The following is a 27,517-nucleotide window of genomic DNA, read 5'->3' as shown; positions in this document are numbered from 1 at the left end:
GCCCGCTCCCGTCGGAGAGGGGGGCGCGACGCAGCCGGGCAGCCAATCAGGAGCCGGGGCTGCCCCGCTCTGCCCACCCCGTCGGCGAGGCGGGCGCTGGCGGTGGGGGCTGCCGGGGCGCCGGGGGCGGCGCGGCGGGCACCGGGCGCGGGCAGAGCTGCGGGCACCAGCGACGCCGGTGTCGCCGCCGCCGCCGCCACCACCGGGCGGATCCGCGCTTCTGCCGGAGCTTCCTTCGTCGCTTTACTTTCGCGGCCCGGAGCAGGGACATTATGCCGAAGAGAAAGGTAAGGCGCCCTGGGCGTGCGGCGGGTCCTGCCTCCGCGCCGCCCCCGGGCAGGGGTGGGGGCCCGAGCGGCGGCCGGCGGGTGAAACGCGCGCTGGGGGGCCGGGAGCGCCTGCCGCTCTCCCGCCGCTCTCCCGCCGCCGTGCCATTCCGCAGCCGCCGGATCGCTCCCGAGCCCGGGTATTTTGCTGCCTGTTGCAAGCCCCCTCCACCCCTCCCCGCCGCCGCCCCCTGTTTACTTTCCCGGTGCCGCGCGGGGCGGCGTCGCCCCCGTTCCCGGGGGTGAAGTCGCTATCACAACTCCGCTTCCCTCCTACTCCTGCCGCCGCCGCCGGGGAGAAGCGCTGCAGCAGCTGCGGCTTCGCCCCTGGCCCCCGGCGGGAGGAGTTTCCTGCTTGCAAACTCCGGCGCCGCCGCCGCCGCGGGGGGAGCGGTGGGGAGGGGGCAGCCCCCGCCCGGGGCAGCCGGATCCCGCCGCCGCCACCTCCCGCCGTGCCCGGGTGATGGCTCCGAGGTAACAGGGAGGAGGGGAGAGGCAAGCCATGTTTAAAACAAACTACACCCTTCTCCTCGCCTCCCGCGGCAGACCCGTATGTACCAACTCCGGCGCCCATCCGGGCAGGGCCCCCGGGGGCGGGGGGCGGGCGCCGGGGCGGGGAGGCGCCTCCTGAGGGAGCGCGCGCAGCCCCCGCCGCCCCCCGCCGGAGCCATGGCGGGGGCGAGGGGCCGCCGCCGCCGCCCGGTTTTTGCTCTCGGGGCGGGCAGCCGCTTCGAGGGGGAGCCGCCGGCGGGGGCCGGTTGCGAGACCGCGTCCCCCAAGGGACAGAAACTTGGGCGGCCGGGCTCGGTGCTGCAGCGCTGGTTTTTTTCCTGCCCGTCGGTTTCCCGCTTGAACCCGGAGCCCCGGCTGCGTGCTGGCCGCGGGCGGCGCTTGCGGCGCTGGCAGAAGGCGGCGTGGGGCGGCCGGTGGCAGCCGGCCCCCTCCCCTGGGAGGTGCGGGGCGGAGGGGGCGCCCGCCCGGGCCCGGCGGGGGGGGCGGCCGGCGAGGCCCTGCGGGGGGTCCTCCGCGAGAACCTGCTGGCAGCCTTCCGCGGGCGCTCGTTGAGTGTAACGAGGGACTCGACGCTGATACGTGCTATGACAAAAAAATCATAGCTGCAGTCCTTTAATTTTAACTAGGTCAACCAGAGCAAAGCGGTTTCTGTTTTGGGGGATTTCCCAGCTGTCACCTGTGACCTCCTGATACACCATATCTGCGCTGGGGCTCACATCTGTTTTAATAAAGTTGCGGGTTGGTGATGACTTCCAGGTAGTTGCGTGTTCAGTTGTTGTCCTTTCCCTATCCATTATGGGACGTATCAGAACGTCAAATTGTCAAGTATGCTACCGAATTATTTAATTCATAGTTAAGAACCTGATACCAGTTCCAAAAATGGATACAGCTGTGGGGTCGATTGCCTTTATTGGGATAACACGGCTTGAAGTTAGTGAATGTTGGGCAGTTTTTCCTTTTGCTCATCTGTCATTGCACCCTTGTGTATGCCTCATGCCTCTGCTTTTTTAGTGCCATTGCTTATCATCAGAAAAAAGTTGAAAATTATCCTGTACCCGTAGGACTCTCCACAACTTTTGAAACCTTGCAGACTTCCTACACGGCTTCCTTTGCCCTTCTGTGTTATTGCATATGGGTGTTTCAGGCTGTCCTTCTGCAGAGTGGTAGAGTTAAAGTCACTCCTGTAGGTTTTTGTGGTCTGCTGTAAAATGTTTAAGAGAAACTGTCTCTTGAGTAGTAAGTCCGCAAGAACATGTCTTCGTTCTAGAAGATTATAAAAAAAGTAATAAAAACATTGCGTATGGGATCAAAGCAATGGACATGAATTTTAATGGCACAGTTTAGTTTACTTAGCATTGTATGGGTAAACATTTAAATCTTAAGATTATATATGAAGTGTGGGTTTTGGGAAGCACAGGTTCCAGGAAAAGTGTGTGATTAATGGCTTTGCTTTTTGAGAAAAGTGGATTTGCCATAAGTAGTCTACAACAGTCAATTTTATTCCAGAATAACATCCACAGAGTGAGAAGTTAGTGGTACAGCAGTAGCTGAATAATTATGCAGTTGGCTTACACGTGGAGACAAAATCATCACGTGAAGCTAATAGTCAATTCTTCTATTAACATTTCTAACTTACAAAAAGGCTGCTAACACTGAAAGTTTTATAAGAAAATAAACGTAAAAAGTCAAAATGAGAATTTTTCACAGTTATAGGGGTAAGTATATAGATAATATTATAGAAAAGAGCATGTATTCACCTGCACCTGTTTTTCTGTATGCCTTGGTTATCTAAACCGACTGGTCCTTTTGGTTTGCTTTTCTTTTAATCCCTGATATTTTTTATTTCAAAGTAAACTGAAGTCAGTTGATGAGTCCCTGGCCTTGATGTTCGTTATGAACACTATGGGAAAAAAAAATAGGCTCTCTTCCCTTCTTTAGAGGGCTGTGGCCGAAGGTGTGGGATATCGGTGCTCGCTGCTTGAGGGTTGTGGGGAAAAGGAAAAACTTACTGTGTTGAGATGGTGTAAAATACTGTGCAAAAACCACAAAAGAGTTGACCTCTGGATTCCTGTCAGATTTCTGCACCCTTTGTCTGTTGTAATAATGTGTTGCAGTGTGAACATGGCCTTTCACAAGAAGAATGGCATGCCAATGTGGAATAAACCAGAATGCTTGTTGTGGTATTGATAGCAATGAATGCCTGGAAATGGATTGGGATGTTTTGTTTTGTTGTTTGTCTTGGTGGAATTAGCTCTTGGGTCGTATTGGAAAACTCTTTGACCTTGAAGCAGCTCCAATAAAAATGTCTCAATGTTAGTTGTAAAAGGATGAAGAACCGTTCTGTACATACCTGATGACAAGGCGAATCATGGTGTAGTCACATACACCCATGTGTATAAGCATACGTATATCAGCTTTAATGTGATTGTCATAAAGATGAACAGTGCCCCTTTAAGTAGAATGTGAGCCATCTCTGAGGGATATTAATAGGTCAAGTGGTGACTTGCCCACTAATGGATGGGAGGCCTGTCATTTAGTTGGGTTTGTGCTCCAGAATGACCCAACTCATTCTTTAATCTGACTCTATGCGAGGTGACCCGCACATCGCGTTTTGTTTTGTAAATACTTTGAGTTGAATCACATGTGAGAACTAAATGCATCTTTTTCTTCTTTTTTTGTTTCGGTTATGTTCCCCCCTGCACCCCCCCACCCCCCCCCCACCCCCCCCCCCCCAAGTGTAACATCTTTGAATATTGCTGTTGCTTCAGAGCAAATAAAAATATCATGGTCTAATTAGCCATTTCAGTAGGGTATTTGCCACCTTGTAGTCAGGAATGTTAATTTCTGAAGTACAGTTGATGCTGTGAAGAAAATGTAATAGAGAACATGTGTGGCAGGTTCCTGTTCCGTTATGCAAATTAACTTTCTTCAAAGTCAGAGGGACTAGTTGGTTATATTTACTACAGGAAAACAAACTCTCTGAATATTGCTTGGAATGCTGCTCTCTTAGCGGAAGTCAGAAGGTGCCATATTCCAGCGTTGTCCTATCATAGTGCATTTAGTTACCTGATCACATGGTAGGTTTTTTGTGGAACTTTTACCTTACTAGTTATTTTGCCAACCAGATATCAATGTATTTTCTAATCGTAGGGGTTAAATGCATGTTCTTACATGTACTGACCTAGAGCTGTTGAATTCTACTTAACGTTTTTTTGTCAGGACCTAAACTCAGTTCTCTTTGTGGAATTCTGTTTTTTACTTGGCATTTCTGAAGTGTCATGAATATTCAAAGAGGAATGTTGTTCCTCATCCCCTGGTAGGGAAATGGGGCACAGAAATAAATGACTGAGTTGTAGGAACGGTGCCTTCATCTTGGATTCTCAGGCTAAGACATCTGTCCTGATATATTTTTCTTTTTTTTTTTTTTTTTAATTCCCCCTAATAAGCACCTCCTGCACTCTTGAGTGGCATATTTGTTGTTACTTCTTGAAATTTGTCTGCTTGCTTTTTGGCACATACGTAGAGACTGAGGAACTTGCAATAGTAACCAGTTCTCCAAAATTTTGTTGGAGCGACTTGTATGTGATCAAACACCAATCAACTAATGAAGCTGGGGGTCTTGCAGATGACAGCTCAGCTTGCTGTGGTTCTGAGTGATCCCACTGTTGCTCTTTGGTCTGTGGAATGAGGTGCAGATCTTGTGCAGAGGGGCAGGTCTGTGTTCATAATGCAGCTGTATGAAGTACCTCTAGTGCTGTTCAGTTCCACTTCATGTCCCTTTCCATCTTTTGGTACTTCCCCTGTGTATCAGTCCGTGTCAATTCAACATACCATATGTAACTGTGTTTCTGCTAGGTTATCTTCATTTTGAAGCTACTTGGCAGGAGAGAAGCTCCAACATCGTTGTGAGGACCTGCGCCTTCCCCATAGCTTGTGTCATCACTGGGGTTGGAAGCTCTTGGTCTGTAGCAGAGGCACTCCTCAGTTTATCCTAGAACACAAATAACAGGGCACACTCTGTGAGCAGTGGGATGTAGAAATGGTGGAGGTTCTGTATTTTATTTCATACTCTGGAGGTGATTATAGATTAGAAGGGTCAGTACCAGATGAAGATGACTTGGCTGCTGCCCTCTCCCCGCTCCCATTCTGTCCCACTCCTCTCTTCAGACTTCTGCCTTTCAGGCTAGATGAGGACTAAAACCAATAGTCAGGGCTCTGAACAGGTAGTTTTTCTTGCAGCTTTTCCCGATAGTTCAATCCTAGACTATTCAGTAACTACTGGAAGACAGGCTAGGCAACAGCAGAAGATGTCCTTTGCATCTGTGTCACTGAGGTACCCCTGATTTTGACGAACTCCTGCCTAACGTGCAAGCAGAGTTCCCAGGTGGACTTCCACTTTCAGCATCCTTTGCAGGGACGGGTAAAATGATTGCTATGTGGAGATGCTCTTAACATTCAAGCAAGGCAAACAAAAGAGGTGCAAGAGTATCTTAAAAGATTGCAGGAATCTCTTAATACAAGGGAAAAGGATGTTTTGTCGCTTAGCAATTTTAGAAACTGTACCACTTGTACTGAATTTGTAACTGTTGAGAACTTTAAACCTTGACATATTTAAAGCAATTGAAAACTGCTTAATTGGCCTATTGCACATATTTGTGACCTGACAGACTCAAAGGTTCTACATCTATCATGGAAAAATTAAGCAGAAAAGATCACAATTTTTTATCTGTGTGTGGTACACTTAGATATTATATAGTGTAGCAGCACTGAGTGACACAAAAGAAAAAACATGCCTGAATAATGCTGCTGTGCTGTGTTGCTGTAAATTATGTTTACAGGGGTATTAAATACACACAACAAATATTTGTTCATGTTTTATATTGAAGATACACTTTAAAATAGCTTAGAGTGAATTACATAATTTTAGCTACGACTGTTTTTTAGAGTTATGGAGATTAAAAGCTTGTTGACCAAGGATTTATAGATCTAAAATGTTTCTGGTCATTTTATACAAGTCTGTAAAAATCTGACCCATTAGCAATTGATGGTCTTCTTAGACCACACTGAAATACAGTTGCACTTAATGAATGGGTAATCTGAAAATTCTTAGGTTTTAACTGAATTGTTAATTAAAAATAATTCTTAATGCTTCTTGGGCACATTAAAGCATGATATCTGATGAGGTGTAGGCAGTAATACAACCTCCTTTGTAAGTCATCACCTCTGAGTTCAAAACTAACCAAGTGCTGGTAATCTTTTTATTTACAGTAGTTCAGCACTCCAATGGGAGTAACAATATTTTGTATTCAAGAGGATCAGTATTGTTAAGTTTAAAAAAATAAAAAAGTCCTGTGTGTAAATGGAATGTACCAGGTACATGCTTTTTGGTTTAAGGCTCCTTTTTTTCTTATCTGAAAAACTTCACTTTCTCTGCTGTTTTATACCCGAGCAGTTGGCATGTTCCAAGTTGTATTGTTTCAGAGAAATTGTGTGAAACTGAATTTTGCTTGACTTGATTGTAATATTGTCTTCTGTGCAGACTGTAAGTAAACCAGATCCAGAGGTTTCTTTTGGAAATTAGCACATCACAGGATCGTGATGGCCACCATCTGTTTTCTGGGTTTACCTGCAGTATGCTAGCACAGTGGTTTATCCCATGGTCCAGTAGCCAAAAAGGTGTTGTCATGTGCTGGACTTACATTTCAGGCCATAATCCTCTTAATGCTTTTTTACTTAGCAGGTTTTATCATGCTTTTGAAACTTTTTTAATATATACATACTGGATAATTTTACCAATACAATTTAGAGATGCTGCACAGTGGCAGAATGAATGTGTGGTAACCTGTTAGAAGGGTGTATGAGTTGCAAATGAGCAACTGGCTGTATGCAGAAGTAAGATGCTCTTATACCAGTTTTATTGTTGGCCAAATTGGCAGTGTGGGACTTCAGTTTGGACAGTCATTCAACAGATACTTCAAGCTGACATGACAGGCCAAAAGAAGCAATTCCGGATACTCATTCCTGATGTTACTGTCATTTAACCTGTTGGATATCAGACATGTTTGAGGTAGTTTTTGGCCAGACCTGTCTGATGATCTAGTTTCCCATACCTTGGCACAAAGAGTTAAGCTGGCTTATTGGCAAGAATGGTACGGTGGGGAAGGGCAGAACTCCTTTTGGCAGCCAGGCATTCATCAGATGGCAGCCTTAGTCAGCCTTTGTTTGATTGTCCCTAACTTAGAGTGTATAGAGGAGATTCTTTACTTCGTTAGAATAATCAGAACAAGTCAGTGGTCAAATTGTGTCTTTGCACTATGACGGGGAGGGGGAGGCATTCAACTTGGGTTTTTTTGTTTTGCTTTTTTTCCCCTTGGTGTCTTTGGAAATTACCAATTTTCAATTAATTATTCCCGTAACTTGGAGATACAGCTCCTGTCTTCCCGTAGTGAAGAGTGGGTGTGCTCAGTAACAGTGAAAGCTGCAAATATGAAATGCTGTGTCCCTAGGAATGTTGGGATCTGTCTGCACAAAAGAATTCGCATATGTACCCATCAACCCCGGCTTTGTTGGGGCTGTTGGGTGTGTTTGCTCTTCCCACCTAGCTTTCTCTGTTGTCCTAATGCTAGAACAGTTAGTAGTAGCAGAGTGCTTCCATAGTTGGAAATCAAGTGTCTAATGACATTTTTACCTCGGTAGTGTTTTGTTCCTCTCAAGCAGAGTTGAGAAGTGTCGGTGCTCTGTTCCCAGTAGGAAAACATCCTTTATCTCTGCTGCATCATTTCTTCCTTATCCCGCCTGCACCCTCTTGGAGACATTTTACTTTTTTTCTTCTCTTGAAACTGCATTTATGTTGACTATGAAGCTCTGTGTTCTGGTTATTGTTGTAGAGCAATACTCCTGTTAAGTCCAACTGGAATTATTACCAGGATGTAAGAGGTTGGTGTATCTAAGGCATTTGTACCAGTAGTGCTTTTGGTACCTACCTCTTACTCGTGGACCTGCTATCATCATCTCAGAGGTCTGGTGTTCTGTAGCACCAGTTAGTTGAAACAACAATAAAAAAGATTTTTTTCTAGATTATTGTGGCTTTATCACAGTTACATCCTCAGGGAAGGGAGGAATTATACACCTTTTTTCAGTCATTCAAAGTACTTTTCTTTGTCAGAGGTGGCTATTTTCAGGAATTAGTCGTTACAGAAAGTAGTTGTCTAAATTTAATCTCTAAGTAGATAATTTTTTTCCATATTTCTTTCAGAAGTACTTTGTGCTAATTTTGCTTGCAGATCTGATCAGTTCTATTTAGATACATATTTTGGAACTTAATCTTTGAGGTTTTAAAAACTGCCTCTCAATGTAGACTTGGAGGAGTTGGATCAGCTTCATCTCACTTGCAGAACTTGCATCAGCTTTGAAAGGTCAGAGAAATAATGTTATTGGGGATTGGATTTCATCCATTGTATTTTTTGAATCTGCCTTTTTATTTTATGGTGGCAGTAAAATTGTTAAGCAAATATTGAGACAAGAATTGCCTTACTTCCTAGTTGAATTCTCATGTTTGGTGTTCAGGGGAAACTGAAAAATTTCAGATGTGTTGTGCTTACTGCTCCTATGGCTGATCTGGATTTTTCAAAATGCAGCTGATTACTTCACTGTCTGAAAAAGGAACCGTCTGCCTAATTTTAAATTACAATGCTGTTTTTTTTAAATCAGAGCCGCTAGAAACTGCTCTTCCTTCTTCACTCTGGTATAGGTAGAAGATGTCATGTTAAAAAAACTGACTACAGGGAAGACAAACTTGAAAGGAAAAATAAAAGCCAAACCAGTTGTGAGACTTTTAACATGTTCCATCAAATATAAACGTGTTTTAAATTATATTGGTCAATCTTTGACCTCTTTTCAGTGGGAATAGCAAAACCTCAATCTACAATGAAGGAATTTCCTCTTTTGGAAAAGCGTTTATTCTGTCTGGTTTTGGTTATCTAGAAATACCCCAGGCCTAACTTGGTTTCTGTCTCTTCTGTCTTGTCTGGAAGAGCATAAAGCTCACAGAAGTTACGTGTTAAGGAATTTAATAAAATGCATTTTCTGAACCTTCTGTGTGTGTTTGTTTTTTTTATAACCAGGGTGTTTGTATTCTTTTCTTATATATTCCTTGAAAATGCAGTGGATGTTAACCAATTGCTCTGTTTGGCTTGAATCTCTAAGCAGAAATGGAGACTTTGATTAGGAAGTGTTTTCCCTGATTATTCCCCCACCCACCCAATTGCATATTAATACCAGGGGATTGTAATGCTTGTCTTTAGATATAAACTTTTCAGTAGTATTTGTCTTTTCAGAACTTTATGATCTTGACATTCTCCCCCAAAGAATTAGAACATTAAATATTCTGCTCTTAATAGATGTAAGGTGAAGGGATTTAAGTTCTAAAAATGAGATTGTATAATATTTCATTGTAGTAATTCTTAACAGAAAAGATTAAAATATTTAAGCAGGTGTGGGTTTTTTGGTTGGGTATTTTGTTTTGGGTTTTTTTTGTGAAAAATATATGTACATGTGTGTGTATATATATATATACACACACACACAGAGTATATACAAAAAACCCCACCCCACGCCCTTGGATTTTTTGGAAGAGAGCAAGACAGATATAATTTTGGATAAGTATTAAAAAAATACAGCCACTCTCCAGATTTATTCTGCACTTCATTGATGGTCCTGGCAGAATCACTTGTTTTTTAAATTAGTGGCATGTATATGTTTTTCCCCCATCCAGGATCAGGCTTTTGGTAGAAAAAAAGAAATGGAGGGTAATAGTAGGAATACATGATTTCTTAAAGTTTGTATTAGGGAGAATTAATTTTACTTGTAAAGTTCATTCACATTGGCTTGGCACTGAGCACTGTTCTATCTGCTGAAAACAGATCAAAGTAGCAGCTATAAACAAAGATTAACAAAAGATGCTGGAGGAGCTAAATGAGGAAACAATGGTTAGAAGGTTGTTGCAGGAGTTGGTTGGTGTTAAATTACTCAACACATAGTCTTCATTAATGTAAAACAAGAAATAAACAGTATTCTAATTACATTTATGAACTGTCACAAAATTCAGAGCTGCTCTGAAGACAAATAATTAGAAGATCTAGCATGTGTGGGGAAACAATTTCTTGAATTAAATTTAGTCTAATGCAGAGTCCTACTCAAAGGGAAATGAGGAGAGGAAAAATTTTAGGAATAGTGCAGTAAACCCTGAAAAAGGCTTAGGACGTGATACATCTTTTCTTGTGCTCTGGTTTTATTGCAAGCTTTTATCATATTTTGGTTGATGAAAAAAGAAAGTTGTTGGAGGAATGACCAAAGCATTACATCAGGGAAACTGCAGCTAGAACAGTGAGCCAGGAAAGTATCTACAGGCAAATCCCATTGCAGGCAGCGTATCAAGATGTGGCTGAGCAAAACAGCTTGCAAAGAAGGGAGGAAATGCTATAGAGAATGCGCAAGTGCTGGGGCAGTTAAGGCTTCCTGCCTTTCTTAACATGGTGGTTAAAATGAATTTGGCATCTGCTTTTTTGGTTGGTTGTTGGTTGGTTTGTTTTTGTTTGTTTTTTTTTTTCACGTGGGTATGAAAGGATTAACTTCTGTCGCATCAGAGCCAAGGTGTTGAGTTTCAGCTGGTAATAAGATCCTTCAGAGAATGAACAATCCATTTGATTTTACAAGCAACCTTCTGTACTGACTGCTATTTCTCACATACGTGTTTTCTCATTCTTCATGCTTTTTAATGTACTCCTGTGTAATATTACAATCCATTCATTTAAGTACAAATAAAATACTTACGCAGAAGCTGGTCGCTGCTGCTTCTGGTTAACACGTGCCTCTGGATGTTTCAAATTGATATCAATAACTTCACTACTTTGTGTTACTGCATTCATTACATCCTGCTTATGTTGCAGGGTTTTGATTAGAAAAGTTGAAGCTTTTAATTTTCTTTTGTGGTACATCTCTACCAGGTAACTCAGCTTTAAGAACAATAAAAAGAGGAAATTTGCCTGTATGTTCTATTAAATGTTTCCTTAAAACATTAGTTACCTAGTTTTCTGTTTCCAACTTAATAGTAACTGCAATACTGTCCTGGTGTGTGGGAACACCAGTTCTTACATATACTTCACAACTGGTGCAATGCAAGAACTGTGTATACAATTTTAATATTACTTTGATTTTTTTTTTGTTTTCTATTATCTGTTAATATTACTTTGTCTTTTCCAGTCCTCTCAAAATAATTTTCTAGGTTGTCATTAAAAAGGGGTGGGGAAAATGCAAATTTTAAAATAGCTGATTGCCAGTAGACACAGGGAACCTTGCATGGAACCTTTCAGGTTAATCTTGTAGTATGAAAGTTATGCAGCTCTGATGGATCTTACAAAGCCTAGCTACAGCTTAATTTACAGCTTAATCTTATTGCCAGTATGTAGGGCTACTTGCGATGAGATGCAGCGTGGGGTCATCTGAACCTAAAACTTGTTATTAGTTTAAATGTCAAAAGCATACTTAGTTAGCTAGTCAGCTTCTTTCCTTCTGTGTACCTCTGTGTGATCGGGGAAAAAACCCACAACCACTATTATCTGTTTCCTTCTTTGTTTTTTTTATTTTATCTGTCTTGTCACTTGTAGGCATCCATACAGAATCAGGCACAGCAGGCCTATAGGGACTACTTTATGAGTATAATATAGGCATATGATGGAGTACTGTTGAAGAATTACTGAAATTGGAGTACTGCCCTTGTCAAGTGATTCAGTCCTTGCAGTGATCTTTGATTTTGCTGCACAAAACTTGCAGTATGGACAGTCCTGCTCCTGACTAGCTTACGATACAAGGCACAGTATCCAGGGTGCATTTTAATGTGGCTGGGGTGTCATGTGCAATATGGTGAGCCATAGCATTACATCATGTGGAAGAATGTGCCAAGGGGATGGGTTACTTAGTACATTTGGTTGCTCTGAAACCAGAGGTCCTTCAGTAGTTTGTCACCAGAACAAAAGATGGGGGAAGGGTTCCTGTGGAAGAGTTAGGGACAAGGACTTTAAGGTTTTGGTGGTATCTACATAGAAGTCCTGTAACTTCCAGATACTAGTACAGACAGTCACTGTTTGTGGCATGCCGAGTTCTTGGGAACTGTGCTTGGCTCAGATCCATTCATGTACGCATCTCTCTGGTCCCTAGGAAAAAAAGTGCTGCAAAAACTTGATGCATGAAGATTCACATCAGCCTGGACTCAGTGGAACGCCTGAGCAGGACTCACAGAGGGGGAAATAAGTTTCTGTTCCTCTTTTAACTGTGGCCATATCTGACATACACATTTTTCTGGTGTGTCTGTCAGCTTAGAGTCCCAGGCTGCTTGCAACTGGCCCATGCCACTTTAGTATTGTCTGTTGTACTGGCTGAATTGTTTGTGCAGCTGTGCGGTGAAGTGATTCTGCTGGAGCAGGGAAGACTATATAATTTGTATTTATATTTATAATTATAAATTTGTTTAAGCAGCAGGCTATTTTTCAGCTGGATCAATTACCTTATTCATGACGTGGCCTCCCACGCAGCTCTGCCAGCGTACCGGGGAGCCAAGGCCCTGGGAGGCTGCTGAGGGCAGACTCCAAATGCCTGGACTTGCAGTGATTGCAGAGGAGGGAGCAGGTCTGAAATGGAAATGAGAGCATGTCAGAACCCTTTGCTGCTTATTCACACCTCTGAGATTATTACCATGCGTGTCCCTCCATGGAGAAAGTTCTGTGGCCTTCAGAATTGCTGTTGGATTTTCTAACTTGAGAGGGAATGCTGGCCTAATTAGCTAACTTGATTGAAGTATGTTGTGTAATATATTATAGTAGTATATAGTAGTTGTGGTTGCATTAAGAGTACTATAATGTAATTTTCCCCCCCTGCGGTTAGCCTTGTGAGCAGTTTTTAAAATCTGTTGTCAAGCAATAACGTTGGCATGTAAAATCAGGCTGCCCTGTCTATCAGAAATGCAGGTGACTTGTGTTTCATTAGCGCTAAAGAGAGTGGGGTAAACTACTGTGCGTTAATTGTGCAGTATTGAAGGGTGAGAGTTTGCTCCTGGGCAGTTACTGTGAGGCTGTTGGCATGTGGCAGTGCCATCTTATGATATGATTTAGTCCTTTTTCAAAGCTTTGTGGTTCCTGAAAGTGAAGCAGGGTAAAACAGCCCGATTGTGGAGTGTCAGTCAGTCAACTTCATTTAGTTTATCGTGAGATTTTTAGCCTGGCTTTTGAAAGCAATGAATCATGCCAACTTTCTGACCTTGCCCTGTAAATCTTGAGCCTCATGGCCACTGTGAGGAAAAGATTACAAAATCTGAGAGAACTTCCATATAAATAGTTGCCCAGGACAAGAAGGATGCTATTTTGAGTTGCCTCCCAGGGAAAGGGTGCAGTGCAAGTTTGTTACACTTGAGAAAATTCATATATGAGAAACAGATGTTACGAATTCATGGACTACAGAAGAGCTATACCCAGATATACCCAGAGCATATACTGTGTTGTGAGCTGAAGAGGGAAGCCGTAGGAAACAAGACTTCATTACTGACAGTGACGATGGAACTACTTGTTTTTGTGATGCTCCCAGCATCACACCATGATGCTGTAGCAACTCTTCAGTAACCAAACTGAAAGGCTTTTAGGAGTGCAAACCTGAATCAATCCTGCAGGCAGCTGGTGGGGCTGCAGTGACATAGGGAGTAGTCAGACTCCATTTTGGATGCCTGACTTGGTATTCCGAGTTGCTCTATCTGTGCTGTGCGGTGCTGCTTAACTTCCTGCTCTTTTCTAGCTACCTAGATGATCAGTCCTCACCTGCTTTTTAAACCACCTGCTTCTGTGGCATGCTTCCTTTCTGTCAGAAGATTGCACAGTAACAAGCCACGTTTTATTCTCTGCTGGGAGGTGTCTTTCTGTAAGTACGTTAGAGCCCCATGCCAGGAGACGGTAGTGGTCAACTGCTGCTAACTAGGTGGTCTTTCTCTCTGCTCCAGTCCATAACTGTATAACTTGGAGATATTCAGTGTCAAAATCTGGGGGGAGGATTGTGTTAGGACTGAAATAGAAAGGGAAACGATAACTAGTCTGCCTCTTTAGTGATTTGCCTTCGCTGCTGCCTGTTTAAATGCCTTTTTGAAACACATGTTGTTCTTGTAGTTCTCCTCTAACTGCTGCTGCTCACTGTTTTTCCATGAATCCCTTGCTCCTAGGTGAAAGCCCAAGAATTTTCAAAATTTGAAGTAATACATCCTGAGTTGTAAACAAAAGACAGAAGCTTGACTTTTTTATTTTACTCACCTGCCCATGTTCCACTCCCCCCTCCCACTGGTTTAACTAACCTTTCTCTAGTACCTCTGGAAGACCAGTGTTAGAGTAATCAGGTTGATACTTAGTTGTTGTGAAGAAACTTGTTTGTCCCTAGCTTCCTTGTCAATGTCTTGGTGTTTTACTGATTTTTGCTGTTTTGATGGAGGAGATGAGGTGAGGGAAAGATACCATTAAAGCTTCCAGCTGAGTGAGCCTGAGGCACAAAAGGAGTAAATGAGGTAAAGAAATCACTCATTTCAGTAATGGCATGCTTTTTGGTTCATCCTTATCACATCTCATTACTTGTTAAGTTCATGTTTGGGAAGAAACGTGTTAAATTTCTCAGGGATTTCAAAAGCCCTGGTAGAACAAACCTCAAATTTCCAGTTCATACTGTTGTGCTACCAGCTGCTGATTAGATGGAGCTCCCACCGGTGTCTGCGGATGCTTTACTTAATTGGCTAGAGGGGCCACGGGAGGGATGCTGCGATATGTGTGTACCTGGTGATGATCAGTCCTTGTGTTCTTCCTTAGAAAATCTAGAATGGCTTTGGTATAATGCTGCTTGTAAATATTAACATAAATTTGCCAGGCTTCTTTAAATTGCAGCAATGTATGGAAAGAAGAATCTTCACCATAATCCTTGCTTTGCTGTTGCCTGGATGCTTTTAAGTCTGTAATAAAAACACTGACTTGATATTTTCTTTCAGTCTCCAGAGGGTGCTGAAGGCAAGGATGCAGCAAAAGTAACTAAACAAGAGGCAAGTATTTTATTTTATTTTAAAATTTATTTTGGCATGTAATTATAAATAATTGCTGGCAATCTGCAGTCCTGCATATCAAAAGACTATGCATTGTTCTGGCACGTCTAGCGAGGTGTTTTCAGTGGGAGTAATGACAGTAAACCACATCTGTAGCTTATCGGGCATAATTTGTTTTTGGTGTACTAAGGATTCATACAACTTACTAGTATGCAAAATAAATTTCAGAAAAACTTAGGGCTTTGATAGACAAGCTCTGGTGGGTCTTGTAGCAACAGTGTAGGTTGTTACTGCCTAAAACTGTTGCTCTGTCTCTAGCAGGTTGGCAGAAGAGGGTTAATGTGCACACCTCAGCCAGTCTACTTCAAAACTATTCTTAGCTTAAGTGACTGATGGAAGGGTGTCTTGAATTAAGATACCAGGCTCTAAAATGGAGCAGCTGACACATTTGTGTGTTTCCATTGTCTGCATTTGTTTTAAGGGCACAGTAACTTCTGTCAGAGAAGGCAAAAAGAGACAGCTGGTGATACCTTGACCTCTGCAGTAAAGTGTGCTAGTTTGTTTGTCACAGCCCTTAATGTGAATTTTAAAAACAGGTAGCGAATTATGAGGATTCATTTTTTTAGATTGTCATCTTTTGTGGCAGACAGAGTTAAATCAGGACCTTGAAAAGAATGGGTGAATATTCAAATGAATTAACAATTAATTGCTGCTCTTGTAAATCTTTGAGCATATTTGAACAGGAAAAATAGTCTAATGAATTTTTACGCTTTCTGAATTGAGAAGCTGATTGCTCAGTGTTTGAGGAAAAGATGGTACACTGGAAATGTCAAAATATTTCAAACTGGTAAAGTTTACAATAAGCTTTTGAAAAAAACTGGTAGAGTAAAAAGGGGGTCTGAGAGGAATAGATTTTGGTACTTCACTATCTTCCTATGGAATTTCCTAGAAGACAAATTAGTTTTTTTCATGACGTATGAAAAGGCTGACTAAATCATAGTAAAAATGTAATCACCTTTGCTCTGAGTGAATGTTTTTATCTCAAATATTATTTCTTCAAGAGCCAGAAAAGTAAAAGTTCCTTTCCCTAAAAATTTTGAGACCTGATTCCTTGAATAAAGAAGAAAGACCAAGAAGCTTACAGAAATACATAGGCTCTCAGGAGCGAGCCCCCTGACTCAAATATGAGAGCTCTTAGAGTAGGCTTCAGTAAAGGTGAGATAATAGTGGCTGTTGATGGTACAGGGAAAAAAAACACCAGCCAAAACAGCAAATTAAAATTATCTCATTGGATACACCTGTAGCTCTTAGTGTGTGAATGAGGAAAATAGTTGTAGGGTTAGATTAGAAACTGTGGGAACTCTTGGAATAAGTAGAACTTACATAGGAAGGGTAGCTTCAGTCTGAACTGAAACAGGCTTATGTGGATGGCATTCCAGAAATCTTCTGAATTATTCTAAACTAAACACCTGTCCCGGGTTTGGCTGGGAGTTTTGAAGGCAGGGAGAAGTGAGCAAGCAACTGTGTGGTACAAGCTGGCTGGGGTTAAACCGCGACATCATCAGAGGATCAGAGGGGAGACCGGCAAGTATTTCTTGAGAGTACACAGGGTGAAGTCAGAGCTCCCTATTGGGGTGGAGGGTGGGAGCTAGCACAGAAGCCATAAAAATTTGCATCTGAGAAGGTAAAAAGAGCAGTCTTCAGAAATAAAGGCCTGTTAAATTCATGCCTATGAAAACAGGCGGTCAAGCCAAAATACCAAACCTGCAAATCTAAATTTGGGCAACTTAGACTATCTGGCTTTAAATGAGGACATTTTTATAACGGGTAACTCAGAAACTTTTTGGGACACTGTGACACTGAGGCACAAATTATGCAGCATTGACAGCTAAGTTGCATTAGTGGTTGAATGGCTTTCTGTTATGTATCTTTTAATATTTCTCTAGATTAATTGTATCAATAAGTACAGCAGAATCCTTTATGGATTGCCAAGCCATGTGTAAATGGGAAATACATAGTGTAGAAATTGTGCCAGGTATCATCTGACCACAATAATAAAAGTGGCAATGGATGTTAAGGGAGATCAGAGAGGATCTGAGGATAGAAATGGTGTTAACGGAGATTTCAGTTACCCTTCAGAGATTTGGTAAAAGGCACAGGACGGCATTACAAAGACAAAAAAGTTAAAACTATAAATGCTTGCTTCCTGGAGGAGTAAATCAAAGGACCAGTAAAAGGATAATCAGCTCTTTATTTGGTGCTCAGTAGTATGTAGGAGCTAGTTAAAAAGACAGTTGTCAGAGAACTGGTCTGTATTGTGGCTATAATCAGGTTCATCATCCTTGCAGGAGTGCAAGTCCAAATAAACTCTGCTATGGTAAGATCTGATACCAAGAAAGGGATTTTATTTTAAAAAAGGAGCCTATTGAAGGCAGCATCTAAAAGTTTTAAAGGTTTCAGGTGGCAGAGGGGCTTTGTGGTACACCATGCTAGAGGCTAGCAGAAATGCATATTATTTTTCAAAAGCTCCCACTTCCCTGCAACCCCTTACCCCCCAAAAAAACCCACCAAAACACCAAACAACACCCCAAAATGAAACAAAAAACCCCCAAATAAAACCCGCCATAACACCAAAATGGAATGGCATAACAGCAAAATAAGGTAAATGTTTTATTTTTGAAAGGTGTTTTTTATATGGGTGGAAAATAATGAGGAAAGGAACAAAACCTTCAGCATGGCAAATGTAAGACTGAAAACCAGTAATGAAACTCCTGCTATAGAGAATTCTGAGGAAGGTTCTCGGAGTGTAGCCTTTTCTCATGGGGTGTAGAGTCTGGAGGAAATTCTTTAATTGACTGTGAGCGAGAACTAGAAGACAGTATTCACCAGCAGTTGCCAAACTGTAATTTACTGCATTGGCCTCAGTGCCAGAGTAACTGAAGGTGATGAAATGCTCCCAGGACTTTAGATAAAAGATTCTGGAAAATAAAGCCTGTGAGTCTAACTTGCAAAAGTAGGGTTGGTTTTTTTAAAATTTTTTTTTTAATGTATATATGGATAAATGTCTAATGGGAGAGTCAACATGGATTTTGCAGACAGAAGCCATACTTCCAGCAATTTGTACAAGACAACAGGTGTACTTGCATGTAAAGAACACATTTTTTGTAAGGCTCCCCAAACAGGTTTGTAAAGAAACTAAGCTACCATGGATCAAATGGGAGATCTTCCTAAGATTTTGTAACAGATAAACATCGAAGAAGGGGAAGAAGTAGTTAATTTTCTTATTAAATCTCAGTGGAGGAGATTTAACAGCGGAGTATTGGAAGGATTTGTGTTTGGGCTTGTGTTGCTGAATGTGTTCATTAATGATTTGGTACTAGAGAAATGACAGTTTGCTGAAGTTTACAAAAAAATGTCAGGGTAGTCAGAAGTGAGAGAGACTGAGAAAGCTGGTAAGTAACTGATAACTAGGTGATACAATATCAATAGAAATTCAGTATGGAGAAATGCAAATTAATACACATGTTGGAGGGGAAGATGCAGTGATGGTCACCAAACTGTTAATCAGGGGAGAGATTGTGAAATCACAGTGATTAGTTACTAGAATATGTCAGTTCTAACCAAAAGGTAACTAGAATATATATAGGAAGAAATACTAGAGGACTGTGTGAAACATCAGTGTATCACAAGATTAATTTTTAGTTCTCCCAGATGTGGGACTACTGAATGAAGTTTTCCTGGCTCTTCCTCAAAGTGGCCACGACAGAATTAAAAGGATACCAAGTATAGTGGGACAAACAGAGGATGCAAAGCAGCTTAAAAAAAAAAACAAAACCAAAAAAGCCCCAAACCACCCAGATTTTCTAGGATTCTTGACTTTTAATATAACAAGTGTGATAAAAACATTCATAACACAGTGAAAGGCTGTTAGATAATTATTACTTGTGAAACCTGAAAACGAGGAATCTTGTAAGAGGCAAGAAGTTTAAAGGAAAGACAGCGGGGGAAAGGGTTTGTTTTTTCTTTTCCACACTACATTATGGAACTCATTGCCACAGGATGTTACGGAAACTGCAAGTGTAAATGGGTTCACTAGGCTATTGGACAGATTTATGGCGAAAATGACCCTTGGGGACTATTAAACACGTGATACGGATATAATATCCAGGTTGGAAAGTTTGTAACTTCAAATTGCCAGAAGCTGGTATGGTAGAAAAGTGCAGTGTTGTTCTGTGTCTGCTCTGTTTCGTAGACTCTTTCCATGTATGTTTGCTAGTGGGCTGGTGTCAAATAGGCTGGTGGTGAGCTGCTAGCTTTTGGGTTCGTACAGCTGTTTGGAGAGGGACAGAGGTTCCAAAAGGACATTAAAATGTGGCCTTTATTGACTTGACTGCAGTTGCCTCCTAATAATCAGATAACACAAAATACATACAAACTCTGAATGAGAATTGAAATGACTTAAGCATCAGGCATTTTAAAGAGCTGAGGGTTTGTGCTGACTTTCTTATGGGAATATAAGCCTTCTATGAAACCAGTCATGTAACAGGAACAGTTGGGGTATGTGGGAGAGAATTATAATTTATTTAAACCAACATACTATCCTTCAAAAAGTAGATGCTAACAAAACATTCCCATTCCCAAATGCTGAGGGATAGAAAGAATCAGTTAAGGAAATAGATTTGTAAAAGAAGGTATCTTGAGGTAGGAGTTGTTTGACCAAGTGAAATGCTTTATTTAACCTGTTGCAGAATAGTGCGAGGCTGCTTAACAAGCAGTTGATATTCTAAATCACCAGGAAAAGAGGTTTACTTTTTTTTTTTTATGATGCATAAATATTTGACAGCTGAAAATGTCTTTAGGTGATTTTTGACAAGACTTCTATTTTGCTGGATGCAGCTCTGAACACTGCTGCTTTCCACTAAGAATACTTAAATTGCTCCAATGAATACAAATTGCTGCATTCTTCAGATACTATCAACAGCTTTTTCCTGTTGCAAGATGTGTGGAGCCATGTTTTTTCAGCTCAAGTTAAATGCTTACTATCTCATTAAGAAGGTATTTTTAATTCACTTTTTAAGCTGTGTTGCATTAGATATTTGTTGCAGTTGAGTTGTTCCTTTATTTTGGCTACAAGTGTGATTCCAGTTTTAAGACCTAGACCAAACTTTAACTCTGTTTGATAACCATGCTGTGTTACTGAGTCATGGGTTCATCTGTTTTGATGAATACGAAAATATTCCAAACATACTAATGAGCTTATAACTATTTCTAAGACTTAGCTTCAGTAATAAATTTATGACAAAAACCAGAGTGAAATGAAATTTAATAAGGAAGGTGTGCTGAAGCAGTAAAGGTAGAGGAAAGCAGAATATCAGACTTTCTTCTTTCCTTTTTGACAATTGTGTTTAAATAGAAGAAATAATTTTTCCCTCTCATCCTGCAGCAGTCTTTGTGCACCTGTGACTCTTGGATTAAGCGTGTGGGGAACTGAGGAAGTAGAAGGACTTAGTTTCACGTTTTGGAATTCTAGCACTGATATTCTCTAGGGAAGGATGTTAGCTTTATTCTGCTGTTAAACAGATGGTGTTTTACCTGCTATAGCATCTGCTAGATTATAGAAACATCTTTCTAAGTATTTATGAGAAAGGTTCAGTGTCCTGTACACAGGTAGTCAAGCTTGTTGTATTTGTGAACATTTCATACAGCAGCAAGGGACTCAGAAGTACTTGTAAAATAGTGGGGGGAAAAAAACCCCAACAAAACATTTAACCATATGAAGATTTAGATGTTACAATTCCTGAAGAGTTTGTATTACTAATTTTCACATCACTTTGTCCCTTTAAAAGTTTGATTGTCCAAGGTGAGGAAGATGTGAATTGTATTTGGCAGTAGAGATGTATTTTGGTAGGGGCATATTTTATGCTCTTGCCATGAAATGACTGATGTTATGTTGCTTTGGATACTGTTTGCTGTAAGCCTATAAAATTTTTTCTCCTTTTTTTTTTTCTTCTTCTGTAGCCCACAAGACGATCAGCAAGATTGTCAGCTGTAAGTATGTGTAACACCTCCTGGTATATACTTTTCTAGACACATACAGTTTCTCACACCAAACAGTTTTGTTATATTTCACTTGATTCAATTTTTATTCTTGCTGAGGGATATTTAAGAACTCTAGAGCTAAAGTTATCTATGTTTTCTTGGTTTCAGGTTTTCGGGTTTCAGGTTGTTCTGGTAAAAGATGTATTTCCCCACCTCAGTTCAAAGCTGTTTTGTGTAGTATTGACTTTGTATCATTTTGCAGGCTGATGTTAGTTGTGGAAATGCAAGTACTCTGGGAAGGAGAACGAGCTGTCCTTCAAGGACTTCATTTGATGCCACTACTAGTATTTGGTTTTTAGTTCCTTTTCTCTGTTAGAAAGTCTGACTTTTTTTTTTTTTTTTTTTTTAAGTTACTGCTGATCTCCGTGTTTAACTCTTAGAATGACCCCCAAATTGCTTTGACTGCTAGATGATTGAGCTAATGAAAATGGGTGTGTACAATGGTGGGGTGCATTTGTGCATTAAGGTTTTTTCTAGGTGCATGCTTACAAGCTGGAAGTAAGGGAAAGTGTGGGGTCTGGGAAAGCTGGGGTGTGGAGGTGGCTGCCTGGCTTCTGGTATTATGTCTAACACATTATGCAACTAAAAATGTTTTATAGAAACCTGCTCCACCAAAACCTGAACCCAAACCAAGGAAAACCACGAAGGTAAATACTCTTCTTTTTAGTTGCCATCATTGTAGCCAATAGTAAGCAAGTATACTCCTCCTTTGCCTTGCAAACAGTTCAGTTCACAGCGCGTTGGCTCCCCTGTCCTCCCTGCAGCTCCATGCCACCCCACCCCCCTGGAAAAAAAACAAATTAGATCATTCTTTTCTCTCTGTTCCACCCTGTCTTGGCCTCATTACTGGCCCAAACAAAATGTCTTGCCTGTTTGATATGCAGACCATGTTAAGTTTGTAGTAGATTCCTAGTTTAAGAAGAACCTTTACCTTTCCTGCACCTTTCCTGAAATGTACAGGTTTGGTTGAGTAAGCTCTAGCTGAGACCTAGCAATTTCTACAGTAGGATTTGAGATTACTCTGTGCCATCCTGTTTCTGTGTCTTCATTTCATAGTGAGAAACTCTTATCTGTTCTTGAATACTGGCTGTTGCTGACAATGCACAATTATAATTAAAGGTGAAATTAAATATATTTAAATTGAATGGTTTGGGTTTTCTAGGCCAGTTACAGTCAAATTAAAATCTTATTAGTGTCTGAAATACCTTTTCAGGATTTCTGCATATAAATAATGTACTTCAGAAACTGTAGATGTATTTGTGCCCAAGGGGAATGTTAAATAAGACCATTTGCTTTATCGGAAAAAAAACTCATGCTGGAAACTGAATCTAGCACTCCTCGTGCTTACATTTTTCAAGTCCTTTTATTGATACCTCAGTTGGGCAAGTATCAGGACACAAGGTCTGCGTGTGTGAAAGTAAAAATCTATGACTTTGAACACTTTATGATTTATTGAATGAAATTACCAATGAAGTCTTGCTGAGTCCATCTTGCTCCTCTCCTAAAAAGAGTATTAATAAAGAAGGGAATATGGTAGCTTCTATAGCTTCACGTACATGTGAAATGAGCTCATTGTTATGGGGTCAGTCTAAGCTGCATGAGAGGTGTTTGAAGCTTATTTCCAGCAACCTAGAAGGCTTTACAACATTATTCTAAGTAACTTTGTGATACAGGAGTCTGCTTTTTTCCAAACTAACTGAATCACATTTTAAGGAGTGTATTAATCTTGGTCTTATAAACAGCAAACAGCAAGCAAGTACTCTGAATCTGCTAGTAAACAACCAAAGTTGGTACAGTTTTGAGATAATTTTTCATGCTAAAAGCTTGCAGATTGTGGATTTACTAAGTTAAGTCCTTAGCTGCTTCCTGTGAGGTGAGGAGTTGGGACTATACTCGCACCACCAATAAGCTTCTCAGTTAAGCACTGCAGCTGCTGTGTAGCATTGAAGCTGAAGGGTGCAGGGAGTAGTTCAGGCTGCCCTGGAACTAGGATTGCTGGCACTCCTTCCTCACTGCCCTGCGCCTGCAGGGGGATTGCTGCCCAAAGGTAGTGAAGGGGGTCTGACTGCCATGTCCCTGTTCACAGCCGCTATTGCCATTTTGTATGGAGAATTTGGAGCAAATGATCACATGGAAGATCACAGTATTTATCAGAACTACTTTAAATACGAATGTAGAATATTCAATTAAATACCATTTACATTTTTTATCCTATGGCACTTAAAATTCTTAACCTATGTCTCTACTAGCCTTAGATCACAAACAGAAATATGTAGGTAGAGCAAGGATTAAAAAAAAAAAAAAAGGGTAGACTTCAACACATGAATTGTTTAAGAGCAAGTCTCCAGATGGAACTGTAGCTGTTAGAATAGTTCCTTTTGATAAATTCGCTGCTTTGTGTTGTTGCAGATGGAATTTTATCAGCGTTTGCCTCCCTAGTGTGTTGGTTGATTCTTTCATTGACATGGAATGAACATCACAGATGTTATCAAACTAACAAAAGGACAGCCAGCAAAAATGCTTAATTTTTTAAATCTAATTTAATATTTAATGTTAATCGAAAGTGTAGTGCTGTTACACAAACAGTGTGTTGTTTGTGCTGGGCTGAATAAGCTTTCAATATAGTGTAATTGGATTTGTTCATACAGATATCTTGTGTGTACCTCTGTATAATACAGCTCAGCTCTACCAGAATAGTCTGAGGTTTTTGTATCCCTGTAAAATAGCAGAAACAATAAAGAAGCAGACATCAGCATTTTCTAGAAATTGAGATTCCCTGTATAACTTTTGTGGGTATACATTTTCCAGGTAGCCTTTAGCTCGTTTTCTGTTTCAGTGCAGCACATGACAAGGTGTGTTTTTTAGTTCACGTGAAGGTTTTTTGATAAAGATGTAGGGTGCTGGCTACTCATACAGTGTCTATGCCTGTGTTCTTAATCTTCTGTCAGAAGGAACCTGGAACAAAGGCCAACAAAGGTGCTAAAGGGAAGAAGGATGAAAAGCAAGAAGCTGCAAAGGAAGGTACTACACCATCTGAAAATGGTGAAAATAAAGCTGAAGAGGTACTTTCCACACATACCTCCTGCTGATTAAATCAGTGTTTAATTATTCAGCCTTTCAGACATTGATAGCATGTTCATAATGTTTCTTTTTATTGCCCATAATGTTATTGCAGATTCGCATCTCTCGCTCAACTGTTAGTGTTTCAACATCCAGAGGTGCCCCACCCAGCACACTGTCAGTAAAAGGGCAGATTGAAACAGTGAAAGTTAAGGGTACGGTAGAGCATTCAGCATGTGTGCAGTGAATAGAAACAGATAGTAATGTGGTGCTTTTCAGTATGAACAATGGAAGCTGACAGGTAAGGCTTGTATTGCTTTTGGAAAGCTGGGACCAATAATTTAAGGAAAGTGTGTGAATGTACCTGTTTTGGTTGCGTAAATATAATAAGGATGTAGGTTTGGAACTGAGCTGTTGCAAATAAGAAATCAAAGGATTAAGGGGGTAGTATGGGTATTTAGGTATGTAATGGCAATTTACTATAGTAATTAATTTATTTCTTTCTTCTCCACAGGCTCAGAAAACTGAATCTGTAGGTGACAAGAATGAATGAAATATCATGAAAATTTTGGGTTGATTTTATGTACCTCTTGGACAAGTTTTAAAAGATATTTTTATCAAGTATTTTGTAAATGCTAATTTTTTTAGGACTATGATAGTTGACATATTAAACTGTATATGAACATTTCCCTTCTCATAACAGTGCTTTTAGAAATTCCCATTGTTGCCAAGTAATATAAATACCAAGTTAATATTGCAAGGTATGTGTAAAATTGGATCAGCATTCCATACACTTGCTTTAAGAAATTAAGTCTTGTGCATATAGTGATGTTTTTACTGTGCGTATTTGCATTTTCCATGCAGTTTTTCTAGAGCAATAATCAGTGGTGCTTTTGTACTTAGGGTTTATGTGATTTTAATGAAACATGGATAGATGTGGCCACCTGCTGACTATTTTGGGTTCTTTTAATGGATTAAAATAAAAGGTCTCCTTGCCTGCAAAACTACAGCCTCCTAATGTTTTCTCTGACTCTCAAGGAATGCCTTACTCATATTTTCAACTATTACAGGGAAGAGTAAATGATTTAACAACTGTTATTTTGCATGCAGTCTGTTTGCTTTTTTGCTGATGTCTGATCAAAAAATACACACACAGGAGTTAGCAGGCTGGGATTTTCAGTGGCCCACAACTTGAGGAACTTATAGATACATTCTTCATAGATAACAATCTTCAGATAGACTGTCACAGGGTGAGTAGAGTTGCCATAATATATGAGGATATTGTATCTGTAATGAGCTATCAATAAAGAATTAATTGCTTGATTGATAGAGACGTACAGTAACTTAAAAGTAGCCTTGTTTCTCAAGGATACACTCCCTTTTCATTAACTTGCGTTGTACTCCGTGGAAACCTTTCTTTCTATCTGCAGCCTCAGATTTAATATAAATAGTAATTGCTGTTCTGCTTCAGCTGAGGACAGTTGTTAATACATTGAAATTGCTGTTAAACAGCGCTATATATTTGGTACCCAGTAGAAATGGAACGATAAAAGTTATTTTTGAGGTGATTGTGGTGATATGGTAGATTACCTAATGATTTTTTTTAGTGTCCATGATTCAACTCTGGAGCTCATTCTGAGCACCTTTTATAATTTTTTTCTCCTCTTTTCTCTAGGGGCCCTGGTATTTCTGTAGTTACTTCTGGGATGGGAGGGGTGAGAGAAAAGATGTTTCCTGTTCTTCAGTACCATTGATTTGTATTGCTCAAGTGGCGGCCATCGTGTCTCAGGATATCTTTTGCTTGTTTAAGTCAATAAAAAAATTACTATTGCCTGACCTAGCCTTCTATTTATTCTTTGGGAAGAAATCCTTAGTTGCCTTTTTAAATTAGAAAAGAAGCCAAGCCTCTCTATATTTAAAAATTGAAGATTGATTACCAAAACCCTATATGCTAACTAGAAAAGTAGTTAAGACCTGCATTGACGTAAATGCCACTCGTGCTCTCGTGATAGGCTTGCTACAGCCAAATAAGAGGCGGCTGTTCTCTCTCTCTGCATCACGAGCCGAGTTTTGGAAGAAAATTTAAACTCATTCTCTGCTTTTGGTGATGGAAGGCAGAGGGATGTAACAAAACTTGTTGCTATTGTTAAACAGTAAAACTTGTAATCTGTTGTTACTCAGTGATACGTACTTGGTAGTCCTCCTGCACAGTACTTCTGATTTGCTTTCTGATGGGCCTTGTTGGAAGTTTAATTTAGACGCTATGGTCTTGCAGAACTTAACAGTCTGAACTTTTTCACAGGATCGTCTCTATTTTTAAGCGTTTGTCAATTTACGGGTTTATCGTTCCTGTAAGTTGGGATTTTGAGTACTCTTATCATTTTGTGTGGATAACTGAGAGATTAGTTCCCTAATCCCATATAGACAGTTGGAGTTCTTGAGATGACCCTTTTAACTTAGATTTAACTTGGGCGTGAGCATCACAAGACACTGACATGTCTCTGAACAGGCTTATATTCAGAGAGCTCCTTTTACTAAATGCCTAAAAGGTGAGCAGAAGTTCGGTCCTTACACTAGTCGCACGGTATCCCAAAACTAGTAATTTTGGCACAAAACTCTTCTGTTGGCTTGACCAGATTAGGAGATTCAGCTCAGTGCCAGAATTCTGTTAGAAGCATTTAACAACGTAAAATCTGCTTGGGTGAAGCTTAGTGAAACACACCGTCCTGCTGATTCGCTTAACATTTCTGTTTTTTCAAAAGTGCTTTGTACATGTGATGCTTTCCGATGATTTTCCTGTGTCATGTTTTCCAAGAAATTTTCAAAGCACTGTATCAAGTTGTAGAACACCTTTTAAAGTTCAGATGGTTGCGCATTCAGACATACGTAGCTAGTCTTGGTGGACAGCTGGTGATCTGCAGAGCACCTTCAGGAAGTATGTAAGTATTTTCATATTGAAGTGGCACTTGACAGTGCCAGTGCTGCATCTCAGCCATGAAGAAACTTGCATCATCAGTATTTAATGACTGGCTGCTTCCCACTTGGAACACGAGGTTTGCAGAGATCCCCGAAAATGGTATTTGTCATTTATGGGATGTAACAGATGGGCAGTTCAAGGTACATTTGAAAAAACCCAAACACAACCAAACCAAAAACCAAACAATTGGGAAGGGTGGACTGTTTGTAAGTTTAAATAAGGCAGGTACCTCAGAAACAAGACAATGAATCATCAAAAAAAGTCACTGGGGTAGTTAAAGGTCCACATTCCCTTAGCTTTCTGTAACTTCTCTGGGTTGTTACTTCCTGCTGATTCCCTATCCTTGACTGACCTTGGGCTAATTGCATACGCCAGCACGAGGTTACACTTGGTATTTTGTCTCTTCAGATGGCAAAGGCAGCTTTTTCT

The 27,517-nt window shown here is 40.7% G+C and overlaps 1 protein-coding gene across 14 annotated transcripts; it reads left to right on the top strand.

The window, feature by feature from the left end:
• Positions 1-89: 89 nt before the first annotated feature.
• Positions 90-25,947, top strand: HMGN3 (high mobility group nucleosomal binding domain 3). Of its 14 annotated transcripts, none has more exons than XM_055810798.1 (7): positions 743-876; positions 14,902-14,952; positions 20,971-21,000; positions 21,160-21,183; positions 21,651-21,698; positions 24,003-24,113; positions 24,227-24,619. In XM_055810798.1, the coding sequence occupies exons 1-7, from the start codon at positions 829-831 to the stop codon at positions 24,356-24,358; spliced, it is 444 nt and encodes a 147-aa protein (XP_055666773.1). In that variant the 5' UTR covers positions 743-828; the 3' UTR covers positions 24,359-24,619. The 14 variants fall into 14 exon arrangements, with proteins under 14 accessions (XP_055666786.1, XP_055666781.1, XP_055666776.1 ...); XM_055810797.1 differs by having other exon boundaries at positions 758-876; positions 24,000-24,113; XM_055810808.1 differs by lacking the exon at positions 24,227-24,619 and adding an exon at positions 24,626-25,947 and having other exon boundaries at positions 765-876; positions 24,003-24,072.
• The last annotated feature ends 1,570 nt before the right edge of the window (positions 25,948-27,517 follow it).

This window comes from Falco peregrinus, chromosome 7 (assembly GCF_023634155.1).
Source record: "Falco peregrinus isolate bFalPer1 chromosome 7, bFalPer1.pri, whole genome shotgun sequence".
Lineage (NCBI taxonomy): Eukaryota > Metazoa > Chordata > Aves > Falconiformes > Falconidae > Falco > Falco peregrinus.
This window is presented reverse-complemented; position numbering and strand designations above follow the sequence as displayed.